At 41.6% G+C, this 14,917-nt stretch overlaps 1 protein-coding gene across 1 annotated transcript in view; it reads left to right on the top strand.

The window, feature by feature from the left end:
* The window catches only part of LOC111159558 (ryanodine receptor 3), a 353,621-nt gene that overhangs the window by 27,198 nt on the left and 311,506 nt on the right, over positions 1–14,917 (top strand). The window contains exon 2 of the mRNA XM_022522093.1: positions 6,866–6,973. Coding sequence (XP_022377801.1) covers positions 6,866–6,973 — 108 coding nt within the window. The remainder of the gene's footprint in view (positions 1–6,865; positions 6,974–14,917) is intronic.

Raw genomic sequence — 14,917 nt, 5'->3', positions numbered from 1 at the left:
TTTACATAAAACCTGGTTGGGACAAGATGTGGGTATTAGTTTGGTTAATGACTGGTTCTGCCTTTACAGCATAAGCACAATACAAATAATTATGTATTATCAATAGGAGAGGAAGTCCACAAAATGAGCTCATGTCTGCTGTATGGAGGTGAATGAGATAATGTCTGTCAAGTGCTTAAAGCTTCTGAAATTCAAGTCACACATGCCATCTCCAGCCATCCTAATGCTATCCTACATGGGAAATCGGTCTTACCCAATACCACCGTGTACCCACCTGGAATATCTTCTGGAGGAGAGATTAGGTTTCTGTGCCGGGAAGCTTGGGAAGCCTTCTTGTCCATGGTCTTTGAGTTAGGACTACATCAAGCCATCACAGGGTGATGGTTATGTCTTTTTTTTGAGGTGGTATAGTGAAATAGAACAAACACGATGCATCTAGAAGCCAGGCCACTGGGGACTGAGTCCATCTTTGCCTGTTACTAGCACATGCAGTGCTTCTCCCCAGATGACGGGCATTAGAAATGACCTCACCTTGCAGGTTAGACTCTGTAGCCTACCCCCTGGAGTAGGGCTGAGTCCATGCAAACCCATCAGCACATAAATATAATACAGTGTCAGTCACATGCATGCACTTACTTGCTCAGACCTGGGGCTGGAGTGGGAGGTATAGGTAGAAAAATTAGTAAGCAGGAATTGTTCTCTACCTTCTCCTTACTTTGCTTACTCCCTTTACTGACTCATGACACTCAGAAGTGCTTGAACCTTTTTCTTAGGGGAGCTGGATGAAAAGGCAAAGGAAAGTAAGGACAGAGGTTCAGTGAAACTCGTAACTTAAAAATGCTGCTTCAGGGCGCCTGGGTGGCTCAGTGGGTTAAGCCTCTGCCTTTGGCTCAGGTCATGATCTCAGGGTCCTGGGATCGAGTCCTCCATGGGGCTCTGCTCAGCAGGGAGCCTGCTTCCCCCTCTCTCCCTGCCTGCCTCTCTGCCTACTTGTGATCTCTCTGTCAAATAAATAAATAAAAATCTTTTAAAAAATGCTGCTTCAACTAATGGAATTTTAAACAGAAGGGAAGAAGACACAAGAAAATGGAAAGAATAACTCCCCCATCTTGTTCATTCATTAAACAAAAATTTGAGTTCTTTTATGTGCCAGGAACTTCTTGTTCACATAAACCTTCTTGAGGCCAGCCGCCAGCCTGGGCTATGCTTTCCTGATCACAACATTGCTGAGAGGGCTCTGTGTCCTGCAGGACGTAGAACTCCCACCTCTCCATTGAGGACTGAGTATTCTCTTTTGCGTTGTTCTATAAAGTCTTTAGTACAGTAGGTTTAAAATTTCTCAAAGGACGGGGCGCCTGGGTGGCTCAGTGGGTTAAGCCGCTGCCTTTGGCTCAGGTCATGATCTCGGGGTCCTGGGATTGAGCCCCGCGTCGGCTCTCTGCTCGGCAGGGAGCCTGCTTCCCCCACTCTCCCTCTGCCTGCCTCTCTGCCTACTTGTGGTCTCTCTCTCTCTCTCTCTGTCAAATAAATAAATAAAATCTTTAAAAAAAAAATTTCTTAAAGGACAAAAGCCAGGCCTTTTCTTTTTTCCCCACAGCAGCTAGGGCAGTACTGAATGTGCATCGTGGTACTCAGATACTGGCTGACCTGCTTAATGGACGTGGAAAAGGAAAGTTAGGTTAATTGGGCTGACTAGAGGCTGCGTCTCCAGGAATTCTCTTATTAAGGAGAATATGCGTCATCTTCTCAGGTTCCCACTCTTTTCCCAGATGAGCCTACCTCTGCTGACATCTGAGGGGATACCCATACATAGTCACAGAGACCTCCGCTTTCTTGTCATCACTCTGTTGGCCCAAATGTGAGGTTCCGGTGGATAATTTGCCAAGTACAATTACCATCCCTGTGGTCCTTTTGATATATGGTGTGGCTTATTCTTACTGAACCCCAGCTTTTTTGCACTCTTTTCCATCCTGGTCATCTTCTTCATTTCCTATATTCCATTAATTGCCAGGTCTCACCTCTCCTACTTTCTCAAGATATTTCAAATTAATTCTCATATCTCCACATTCAACTCCATTACTTTAATTCATGCTATTGTCACCTAATAACAAGCATATGGTAACAAACCCCTAATTTGTTTCTCTGCCTTGGTCTAGCCTCCTTCAGAATGGACCTGCAATGATCTTTCAAAGATACAAATTTGATTAGACTAATTCCTGAATAACTTCCTTTAATGATGTTCTCTTGCTCTGAAGATAAAGTCCAAACTCCTTGACAGGGGGATTTAAGACCCTCTTAATCTAATGCCTACTTCTTCAGTCTCGCTTCTCTCCTCCCTTTACTTGCTTCCCTCTCTTTTCCCTCTCTTGCTCCCATCTTCCCCCACCATCTCCCTTACCCATCCTTCTACCCCAGCCATGTTCAATTCTGTATGCTTCCTCATTTCTTACTCACTCTGAGCCTTTGGAAGCGTACTTTGGAAATTGTCCATTTGCTTCCCTGACACTGCACTTGACCACACAACCCTGAAGCCTGGGGAATTTGCTTTATACTTACACATAATGAGAACCTCAAAAATACTAGATCTGTAAATGAACATATAAGTGACTTATTGATGTTCTGATTTCAGTGCTCTGTGATGGATAATATCTGACATTGGTTTCTATGTACCAGACCTTATTTTTAAGTTCTTACACATAAGAACTGTCTATGCTGAGAAGTAGATACTATTGTATCTCTATTTTACAAATAAGGAAACTGAGACAGAGACTAAGTTACCTGCTTATCCTTGTTCAACTAATAAGCAGTTGAACAGATATCGGACCTCACGGAGTCCAATGTTAAAAGAGTATTCACACTTAACTAACATACCCTATATTGCTTTTAATTCAAAGCTATTGATACACTTAGGTGGTGTATCATTAAGGCTTGACTGTATGAGATCCAGATAGATTAATGGAGAAGTGGAAGGAGACCCATGACGGGGCCTTTTGAATCGTAAACAAATTGGCGAAAGGGCCCAGCCAGCCAGGCAAGTGCTCAGTCCAATTTGCCTACAGCTACAGCCACCACCAGCCACATACTCTCAGAGAGTCTTCGAGAACACAGAGTCCATTCAAGAACGCTGGAGCTGAGCACTTGCTGTTCTTTGTACTGGGGATACCCAAAGTAGAATGGCACAGATTTTTCAGGATACCCACACTCTGAAACAGACTGCACTGCATGAGAATTAGCAAGCCAGAACAGAGTGTGGTTAACAGGGGACTAGAGGGAGGACAGCCTCTTCCCCACTTGGAACTGACTCCCTCTTCCTTTCCCCCAAAGCCTGGCTAGTACTAGCCAGCACAGTGCTGAGAGCTTATTGTGAGGTGCTAGGCTGAAGAATGCTACGTGAATTTGACACCAAGAGCATCAGATGCCCACCATCTTGCTTTTAGTAAGCCTGAAAAAAACCACTTTTGGTGCAGTGAGGAAGATGGTACATGGATTTACAGACCATGGGGAGTCCACAGGCCCTCCCTTCTACTTCCCACATCATGGAGCTAAATGAAGAGCTCGCTCCTGGCTTTTGCAGGGCCCTGGAATCTCAAGGTTTTCTGGAGGGCATTCGGGAATGTAGCACTTCTCTAGGCAGCGGACGGGGCTGGGGAGAGAGACAAAGAGCTGTGTCAGAACAGATGTCAACAGAGCCCTTCTCTCCACGCTGAGAATCGGTAAACATGGGCCACGTGCCTGCCGGGCAGAGTGACTGAGGCCCAGGCTCCAGAGCCCAGAGCTGATGAGCCGCCCTCCTGGGGGACTCTCGTGCTGCAAACAAATTAGCTTTGATGGACAAGTGGCCTTTGCTCATTCTTGAAGAACGGGAAGGTGGGAGCTCAGGCCTGTGTGGAGTTTAATTAAGGCTGGCGGCTGGTGTAGCAGGTCAGCTGGCTCTGGGCTCTGCTCTCCGTTTATGTCACAAGGTACTACTTGCATTTTGTCCTTCTCCGGATACTCCTGTTGCCCTGTCTTTTCCCTCGCCACCATCCCTATGTTGTTCTGCGTGCTCTTCGACTGGTGTCATCTTATCCCCAAGCACCGGCTCCAGGCGAGGGCCATACTCCAGAGGTAGAAAAATTAAACCGTAAGGAAACTGTGTAAACCAAGGAGAGATACAGGGCTCTCATTTGAGGGGTTTTCTCCCACGGCCGTTGTCTCCCATTTACGTGTGCTGTTTGTACCAGTAATGATGTCATGACTGCCTTGGGACTTACCTATCTGGAGGAAAAAGAAAAATATGATTGGAGCATGTCTTGTGTCTCTATTACTGGTGGTCATCCATCAGGATGGATGATGGCAGTGCTGGGGAAATGCTCCTTTCTCCTGTCCAAGTAAACCAGACCCAGGAAAGAGAAAAGTGGCTTTGAATCACACAGTCTCATGCCACAGCAGGATATCTAGCCCTGGGGCCCATCTACAGAAGACATGTCTACAGGAGAATGGACTCCGTAGGGTTTCTGTAAAAGTGAGCATGCAGGCTGAAATCATTCAGTTGGTTAACCAAAAAGTACCTTTAGGGGCTCCTGGGTGGCTCAGTAGGTTAAAGCCTCTGCCTTCTGCTCAGGTCATGATCCCAGGGTCCTGGGATAGAGCACCCCATCTGGCTCTCTGCTCAGCAGGGAGCCTGCTTCCTTTCTTCTCTCTCTCTCTGCCTGCCTCTCTGCCTACTTGTGATCTCTGTCAAATAAATCTTAAAAAACAAAACAAAAAAAAACTTCCCTTTAAAGTACCAACCATCACTGCAGACATTCCTGAATAAAAAATCTCCAAAACACCTGCTTTCCTGAAGTAGAAGAAGAAGAAACACGCAAACTCTGTCTCTTTGGCTTCCTCTTCTGGTGACATGAGATCCAGATAGACTAAGAAGTGGTGGGAAGAAATCTCTGTGACATTTTCTGCAAAGGCATTGTATTTGGGGAAATGGAGTTAGATGATATGTTTATGGTGTAAGACCTTTAGGGAAGTGTTCTGTCATAGTGTATGCAACTTAGAATGATGCTGTATGTGCTCTAGAAACATTTTCTGGATGTGACGATCAGCCTGGCATTAACAGCTGTTTGCTCGCTCAAGTCCCATACAGATGAGTTAATTACCTACAGCAAGAGCAGACTTTGAAAACAAAGCAAGAAATATATAAAATAAAAGCTGTTGTCTCCTGATTATAGTTTCTCCTATAGTCATTTTCATAAAAAGAACCAGGCAATTGTATGTTATACCAGAATTCTAGGAAGATTGGGTTTTTAGGATTTTGGACTGTGGTGACCCTGAGTGGAAACACGCTTTGTAGAAAAGTCCTCAAAATTTAAGTGGCCCAGAGACCCTTAACCCCTGGGATAGGATTACCCATCCTTGACTTGGCAGTCTAAAAACTTTAATAAAGGGAAATAGTAGGTCCAGCAAGTAAAACATCATTTTATTTGGTGGTGTTGAGGTTGGCGGGGGGATAAATAATGTATGAAACACTTCAAAATTAAAGGAAACTTAGAGATTACCCATTTCATTATTTTACAAATGAAAATGTTGACGTCAGAGGTTATCTGTGCCTTAGCAGTGGGCTTGCTTTGGCTTTTAAATTGGAGATCCATGGAAACCACTTTACCTGTCTCAGAGTGTTAGACATAGCTGTTGGTGACTTCTGGCCCTCATTCCTCAATCTTGTTTTTCTCCTAGTGACCATGTTCTCCAGTGCCCCATAGGAAACAAAGGCTTAGTGTGTAAGTTGATTATAAGCTATATTCCCAAGGAAAATGGCATATCATGAAACTAGAGTCTAAGCTCCTATGAAACAATGATGTGTGCCTTCATCTCTTTCTCACGACCAAGCGCTGTGTTTTCTATAAATGTAATATTTAAATATTTGCTGACTGAAAATATTCTAGTTGTGAAAAATAGCTTTAATATTTCCATCAGTGGTCAGAACAGTGTAGATAGAATTAAGTAGATAGACTTTGGCTTTGAATCTGACTCAGCCAAATAGAAGCCATGACCTCAGGCAGCAGACCTAACTTCTCTCTGTCTTCTCTATGCCTGTTTCCTTGGCTATAAACTGGAGTTAATAATTCCTGTCTTACAGGGTGGTTATGAGGATTAAGGGAGTTAATATATTCAAAGCACTTAGAACAGTGCTTGGCACAGAGAAAGTACTCAGTGAGCATTAGCTATTACTAGTCAATGTGCACCAAAGGCTGTCTTTAACTGTTATTGACAAATATTCCAGAATAAGCATGATGATGATTATGTTACCTGAGCACATAATAAATTAGAGTGATTATTGTAGGGGTCTTCAGTTCTTATAATTCTGGACACTTCTTTGTTCAGAACTATATTTGTACAGCTCTTAATTCCCTCTATTGCCTCCAGGTTTTCTTAATAAGTAAATAGATTCCCCATCACGGTCACTATTGCCCAGAGCCACACTGTGGTCTGTCCATTGCCCTCTTACAGATTATCGTGGATGAGGTCTCAGTGGCTTTGTTCCTTTGGTCCTACCCAGGCATCAGTGTTGATCAATGTATATTTCCTTTCCCTTCTTCAGCAATGCTGTGTGTGTGTCCTCTTCTGTATGTACCACCAACTGCACTCAAGTTGGTCCTAAGAGCTTGGTCATTGTTTCCTTGAGACTTAGGGATTTTCTTCTTCTCATCCTTTAGAATCCTGCCTGAAACCCACCTTAACATGAGTAAGAGAAATCTACCTTTTATGTTCCTAATCATCCATCCATCCACCTTTCACTGGTTGATAAGCTCTTTGCCCTTGAGATTGTTATTGTGTGATCTATACCCAACTGATATGAGAAGGTATCCTCATTCTTGTTTTATTTCCACAGTATGTTCCTCCAGATCTCTGCGTCTGCAATTTTGTGCTGGAACAGTCCCTCTCTGTGAGAGCCCTGCAGGAAATGCTTGCCAACACAGGTGAAAATGGCGGTGAAGGGGTGAGTACCTGATTTATGTTGTAGGTGGGGATTGTGACACACCACAGCCCAGAAGTACATACTTCATTTCATTCCTCCAGTTTCAAACCATGAAACCTTAAGATCCTTGACTGATCCATATAGAGATACTAAAACTTTCTGTGTTTAATTCTTATAACTGAGCAACCTTAATCCTGCTCCCTTAGGATTAATCAACTTCCATCATAAAATGGAAGAGATCACCATTGATGCTGCATGAGCAGAATATAGGTCATTGAACCTACTCCCCTTCCCTAACCCATAATCCACCAGAATGTGAGGAGGGCATTGAGATGGAGGGTGCCTATTAGACATTGTTTTTTATTTTCTTGGAAAATTCTCATCAGAGATTTATGACTGTCCCGATGAAGTACAACTAGGTTATAGCATTTTCGTGAGGATTTCCAGTAGAGTTCAGTCTTTGACTTCCAGAACTCCACAATTTCACTCATGATGAGAAAATGTAGAGCATTCTTGAGTTTCTATTGTTACTAGAATGGTCCTAAGTATTAAACTGGGGACTTATGCTCCTAGCTCCCAAGTCTTTAACCAGAGACTTTTAGAATAATTTTGACTTTCTTTCCCAAATGACATACATCTATTTATATCCATTTATCATCAGGCATTTTGACTCTATGGCCTGAATATCTCAAATCCAAGCATCTCTCCCTATTCCCTTTAGACACCGTACTAGACAACTATCCTGTCTTCTGGGTTACAGCAACAGCTTACTAACTGCTTTGATTCCTTCTATACTTATCCACCTCTGCTGCCATTTTTTTTCTTTCAGCTATTATAATGTTCTTTCCAAAATGCAAATCTAATTTTTATACTTCCCTGTTTTAAAACCCTTTGTCTTCCCACTACCTTGAGAAAAGTTCCAGATTCTTAACTACACATAAAGCCCTTCAGGATTTGTGAGCTCTGCTCAGCTTTCCTGTCCTATCTCTCACCACATCACCCCAGGCACTCAGTGTTCAGCCATATTGAATTCCTTTCATTTCCTCAAACATGACAGTGCTCTTTTGCCTGTGACCATGTGTGTCAGCTATTCCCTCCATTTAGAACAGCTTCCTCCTCATCTCTATCATCCCCTGTGTAATTTCTACTTCTCCCTCAAGGAACCAGTTTAAATATCAGATCTACTGATAAGACTTTGTTGACCCCACAGGTTTGGGGTAGGTGTCCTTGCTTGACCAACAGTCAGTAAATAGTTCTCCTCATTCTGTACTATAATTGCAAGTCTAATTTTCTGCATCCTATACGGGGGAGTAAATCGCATAAGGGTAAGAACAATTTGTAGGACCTAGCACAATTTATTCTCACTTGACTCAAATGAACTCGTACATAAGAAAGAAATGTCTCATTTGTGGTAGAAGAGCTGATGACCATGGACTCAGGGGAACCAGTATTTACATGTAGGTCATCTTCCAGCTCGTAGTGTGATCTTACATGAGGCTTATTATCTCTTGGGGTGTTCTCACCTATAAAATTAGAATGTTTAATTAGTTTTCTAGGGTCTTTAACACCAGTGTTTGTGATTCTTCACTCTTCTGGTTTAAAATAATATGCTTTTTCAGCCACCTGAGAATAGCTTTTTTTTTTTTGTACTGCACAGCATTAGCACAGGTTTTTTTCTTTGGATATTCATTGCAGTCTGTGTCTGCTTCCCCCTTGCATTGACCTCAGTACCAGGGCTTTCCTCCATATGCATCTACCCATCAGCTCTGTGGAACAAGTCTATTTTTAGCTCTTCACTCTTTTTCCAAAACCAGCAACTCATCATTGATAGACCTCTTTGGTGAGGGGGAGCTGGTTGATTTGGAATATTAGCACTTTCAGTTTCAACCAAGACCAGCTAGATTCTGCCTACTTATGGCTCAAGGATAGAAATTGGGAAGATAGAAGCTATGTTAACTGGAGAACTATCTCTTGGGCATTCTCTTATCCTGTTTTGCTCAAAAAGTATATTTGAAACAACTTCATTTTCATTTAGCTTGAGTGGTTCAGGAAGTTCTGTACATGACAAAGTAGATGCAGAAGTTCTGGTTATAATCCTTGCTCTTCTTAATTGCCATGCACTTAAATAATAGTCTTAACTTGGTTTGTCTTAAGAATAAATAGCCATCACCCTGTTACCCCAGTTGAGCACTGGGTGTTATACACAGCTAATGAATCATTGAACACTATGTCAAAAACTAATGATGTACTATATGTTGGCTAATTGAACATTCAAAAAAGCACAAGAATAAAAAAAGAATAATAAATAGCAAGTCATTTTCCAAAGAGAATATGAAGACCAACTTGTAAGAGTGAGTACTTAGTTTGGAACATACAAATAAGACCTACCTTAAATATCAGCCGTGTTGGAGGAGAAGGTTACTCAATATAATTATATATTTCAGGGGCCATCTTAAATTTGCCATATTTAAAAATCAGTACATTAAATCTTATTAGGCAATTCATTCTCTTTGAAAATTGAGTCCAAAATAAATGACCTGTGACATTTTTATTAAGTATTTATTGGATAACAGTAATCATCATGTGGGTCAGACTCTGGAATTCCCCATGTGTCGTGTTGCCTTTTTGTGCTATTTTACCAAAGATAAGAGTTCTCATCTTGACACATATCATCATCATCATCATTATCATTGACGAGTGATCTTAGAACTAAGAGGAAGGGACTTGGAAGGAGAGCTGGAGTCTTCTGAAATAATTAAGATGTTCCTTTTTGGTGGTTCTATTAACTAGTCACCTGGTTAAGAGCTTCAGCTACTGTAACCCTCTTGCAATGCTCTCACAATTCCATCTGGGCTCTCGATCTTTACTGTAAGAAATAATATTTTTATATATCCTCTTGAGTCTGACTGTTTTGCTTTCCTGAAGTGATTCCTGTGCACATTTACCATTAGTATTTAATTTGATTTTAGACGATAATATTCAGCAGGGAAGAAAAAGGGGAGGGGGAGGAAGTGAGTTAACATGACAGACCATAATGATTCCCTGGGAGGCCTGGGGATGTTTGAGTGGGATGACGCTTCCTTTGTATGCCAGTCTATTCTGTTTGGAAATAGGCATTTACTGCTTTTAAATAGATATTACTTTCACTAATGATCATGACTGCCACCAAATGGGATGCTTTGAAGAGTGTAATTTTTCCTTCTAGCCATCAATTGGTCCTCACGTAGTGTGTCTGTTCACTGCTGTGCGGCAACTGAACATGTTTAAAAAATGACTTCAGTGGTTTGTTTATTCACGTGATCAGGGTACAGAAGTCTCTTTGCAAGGATTTACAATTCTACAGCAATTCCCCTTGCTAACAGAAAACAAAGGTGTCCAGCTTTGTTCAACAACAGAGTTTGTTCTTGAACTGTCCTTAGCTATAGCAAATAGCTTGTGGGACCCAGCTTTATGTTGAAAAGGAGAGAAAAATGAGGCCAAGAATGTGGGGTGCTCCCCAGAGTCTGCCCTAGCTAAGTTCATCTTAGGGTCAATTTGACTCTGATTAAGTCCTATCTGATTTTATTCTGGAGAAAATTACCAAGAGATAGATGTTTGGCACTGTGGCCAGTTAGACTGAAGTTTGAAGTAAAATCCCTGCATACAAATATTAAAATATTTTCACATTTTTGATTGATTGGACCTACAATATGTGAAATACTCAGATGCTTTTAGCAGGACGTGGTGCGAAAAGAGATGTTGGCATGTTCCTCCGAGCCCTCAATCCCACCATCCCTTAGAAATGACTTTGAAGAGAGAGCAGGAAGCATCTGGCGTGAGAAAAGCTCTGTCTTTAGAGCTGGGCAGATGTGTTGTCAGTCCAGGCTATATGCATCAGGTGACCTCTGGGGCTTATTTTTCCTTTCTGTACCTTACTTTCCAAATCTTCAAAATGCAACCTACCTCATGGTGTTGGATATAAGAAATTAAATGATAGAAATCTCTACCAGTGCTGAAAAGATATATTGGTTCCTCTTCATCTCCTCTCCACTCCCTCCTTTCATATTCAAATGCCTCACAGGAAGGAGAAGTCCACGCTGTATGACCAGGTGCACAGAACTCCAAGTGGGTTTTGATGTGAATGGGCATAATGCTTCTAAAAATGAAAGGCCTTGATTAACACAATTACCAGCTGCACTTCTTCTGATAAGGGCTCCAGTTTTCTCTAAAACTTGACTTAATCATGATTAGACTTCTACCACTTAAAAAAAAAAAAGCTACACATATAAAATGCATTCATGTTATGATTGCCCTGTTAATGTTATACTTTATATAAGACGAAAAAACAGATAACATCATGAGCACCCAAGATCGTGCTTCACTTTTGTTGCTAGAATGTCTAGAATGCTAATACACAATCAGCCTTTTAACCTTAGTTGGGAGATGTGACCTGGAAAGCTATTATGTCTGCAAGAGCTCTTCTCATGGCTAACCTCACTGAGAGGTAGTTCTTTAATTTACCCTATTACTTATGCAATAGTCCCACTAACCCACAAAGGAGCATCAGAAGCCTTTCATTTTCCCCTATCTTTAGAGGGGGAATATGATACGCAATAAAGCTGCAGGAGAAATGCGCCTGTGTGGTCTACAACACAGTTGCCTGAGGAGGAAGAGCTATGCCCCCTGAGAATCTAGGGATTATTCCCTGGCACTATGTGACCTTCGAACTGGCAGTGAGACTTAATCTCACATTATGCTGTATTTGTGTAAAGGTCATTAAAGTACATGTCACATGATACTTACCTTGTAGTCAAGGTCAGGACATTCATCCATTTTATGAAGTCACAGAAAGGTGGCAACAACATTTAAAAAGAATCCTCAGAAGATACATCTACCCTGAGCTTGATAGGTAATGAAGAAATCAAAACTGGTGATGAGGAGGAGGGTTAGAAGCCGCTTAACTAAAGTTTGAACTCAAGCTGTACCCAGATGTAGAGATCTTGTATGAACTCATCCAGAACAAAGAAGGCTAGTAGGATCCTTACCTCTTTATTCCTTATCCCCGAGTTCCCATTTCGATATTGTAGAAGAGATGGGATACCCCCTCATCCAGAGTTAGCCTCTCAATCTGAGTTTTTTTATCTTCCTTTCTCAGTTGTCAGCAAAGAGCCAGAGTGAGAATTGATTTTGGTATGTGTATGGAAAGGGAACATGACTGATGGAGGAACTATGTACCCAGTTCTAAATAAACCTCATCCCCATTGACATTTTTTTTAAAGACTACATTTTTTTAAAAGAGAAATCATTTAATGAATCAAATCTAACAATAGGCATTAACTACACCTTTAGAATAGTACGTAAGATTTCCTTTGGAGAAAAACTACAGAGTCACTTCTGCATGAATTATGCTATAAGTCCTAGGACCTGCCCACATATGCCCTAAAGCCAGGGTAGCCAGGACACACCAAAATAGCCCCATTACGTGTTCAAGTTCAAACTTCCCTTGCCCTCGTTGGTAAAAGCCACTACCTCAGGCTCTCCAAGTACCTCCTCAGTGCCCGTACTCAGGAGACCCCCCCCCCCAATATGGTACAGGTGCCTGTCTGGTGGTTCTACCTGAGGATAGTACCCCTGCCTCACGCCTAATTAGAGCAGGATGCTACGGCATCCTTGACTTTACTTGGCCCTGCTTTTTCTTTTGAAGTGGAGAAAAATAATATTCCGATTTTGGATGCTGCCCTTTCTGTTTTAACTTACAGCTGGTTGTCCATACCTGCTAAGAAAATAGTATTTTTGTATTTAAAAATAATTAAACCTATTGGTGAAATAGTTCTTACACGTAAAAGCTTGGGCGAGGTTATGTGTCAAAAGCCACTTTTTACACTTTCCTGTGTTAGAGTTCACTCAGGTTGGCTCATGGGAGGCAGCCTGTTGGAGGGATGAACCTGGGAGGCCAGAGGTTTAGGGTTAGTCCTGAAGCTGCCCACTGGGGGTCTGATTGTGCCAAATCTCCTACTCCTTTGAGCTTTGGTTTCACTATCTCTAAATACAGACACCACTTAGATGGAAAAGAACTTTCTCCTGTGTGTGAGGGTTCCCATGCAACCAGTTAAAAAAGGAAAAACATCACTACTTTATTGTTCTTGTGTGTAGCCCGTCACTGATTAGGTGTGGAAATGGTAGCCTGTTCGTGTTAGCCACTGGTCTCGAGATCCTGGCTCCTGTAATTTTAGGTGCAGTTGAATCAGTGTGTTTATTCTCTTTCTACCTTGTTGTGGACAAAGAATTCCCCAAACTCAGTCTAAGATGGAGTGATGACTGTATAATTTTAATTTTTTTTTTGAGACCTGAATCCTCTATAAATTTTCTTGTAGGAGAATATGGGATGTATTGGATATGTTCTATAGCTTTGACAGAACTTTCTTCAAGGAGCCAGAAGAAATTAATCATGAGAGGCTTCCAAATTAAGGTTTTTCGTGTTTTTTCACAGACCAAATTCTCATTAAACGTCTGTCCCCTTTTGTCCTCCTTTCTTTCCCCCTTCTTATAGTTTTCTCGCATGTTATGCTATGATTTTAGTCATTTATGCTGATAATAATGGATTTTAATGTTTCTGATAAGCTGACATTTATGAAAATGTATGCAGGTAACTCATAATTCATTTTTGAGCTGGCCTTTTGATAACATATCCAATTAAAATATGCCATCTGGAAGACCTTAGTTCATGGTAAAAAAGTACCTCTTCGGTTTTAAAAAAAAAAAAATCGAAATGATTGTTTGCAGTATTTCTAAGAAAAAAGAAATTCCAAGTTTGCCTGATGTAGGTATGGACCATTTTCTTTGGGTGGATTTTCTTATATAAAGGTAATTATGAAAAGTGCTGCACACAAATTTAGGCAATAGCATGCGGCTTTCTTGTTTCTTGATTACATCAGCACTGTACTGGGGGGAGAAAGTAGAAACAAACTTTTAAATCTAATGCCACTGCTCACTTCTCACTAAAATAACTGCATGCTCACCAGGTGGGAAATCTACCCTCTTCATTCTCATTGGGATATCCCCCCCCTACAGTAAGCATCAGTAGATAATTCAAATTACTTGAAAGCTTTTGGCAAGACCTGCATCCAATAAATATCCATTTACTGTCTTGTTTTTGATTTTGCTAGCTCAGTGACCTATCGGAATGGGTATGTTATTCACTCCTTTAATATACATGTACTTTGCATGGACAACTGACTTCAGCTTACTTGTAATGAGCTGGGCTTCTCATGTGTGAGTGTCCAGGGCAAATTTCCATTCTTCGTGCCTCTGCAATGAAAACAAACAAACAGCCCTGCACCACACTTCAACCTCATGGAATTAGACGGGGCTGCACACTTAAAAATTGGTTGCCAGGCAGCTTGTTAAAACCGCTGCTCTGCAATTAGAAGAATGGCCCGCCTGGGGAGTCCTTTTTTAACCCCTGTGAGGACATTGAAAGTTTTTCAAGTCTCTTTTTAAATTCTGCATGTGGTCTGGATGGCTGGTGGCCCTAGAGATGACCTTGGTAAAATGACAGAAGTGTGCAGCCTCGCCTTCGCCCCAGCTTCTCAGTGCTCCCACCCTCTCCTAGTGCCATTGTGGGATCCCAACACTGCTCTTCCGTGGGGCTGTAATTCATCATCAAAATGGAAAAAGCTAGTTAGTCTCCCCTTCTCATCCAACATCCCTAAAATGAACTAGCAGAAGAAGGAAATGTTACATGCAATCATTAAGAATAACCATTAAGGTTAACTAGCTTTTTACATTTCTTCATATCCCAAGTAGAAACATGTTCAAGTGAAAGAACCCATAGAATGAATTTTTAAAGCTCCCGATAACCCAGTCCCCTCACCTCCTCCCTGAATATAGTGTTTCAGCTTTAGCGGACTTGCATTTTCTTTGGGGAAATGTTTTCATTCTGAGTCGGGTGCCTCTTATTTAAAATCGATATGGCTTTGTGATTCT

This window comes from Enhydra lutris, unplaced genomic scaffold (assembly GCF_002288905.1).
Source record: "Enhydra lutris kenyoni isolate GAN:26980312 unplaced genomic scaffold, ASM228890v2 scaffoldscaffold4, whole genome shotgun sequence".
In the NCBI taxonomy this organism is placed as follows: Eukaryota; Metazoa; Chordata; class Mammalia; order Carnivora; family Mustelidae; genus Enhydra; species Enhydra lutris.
This window is presented reverse-complemented; position numbering and strand designations above follow the sequence as displayed.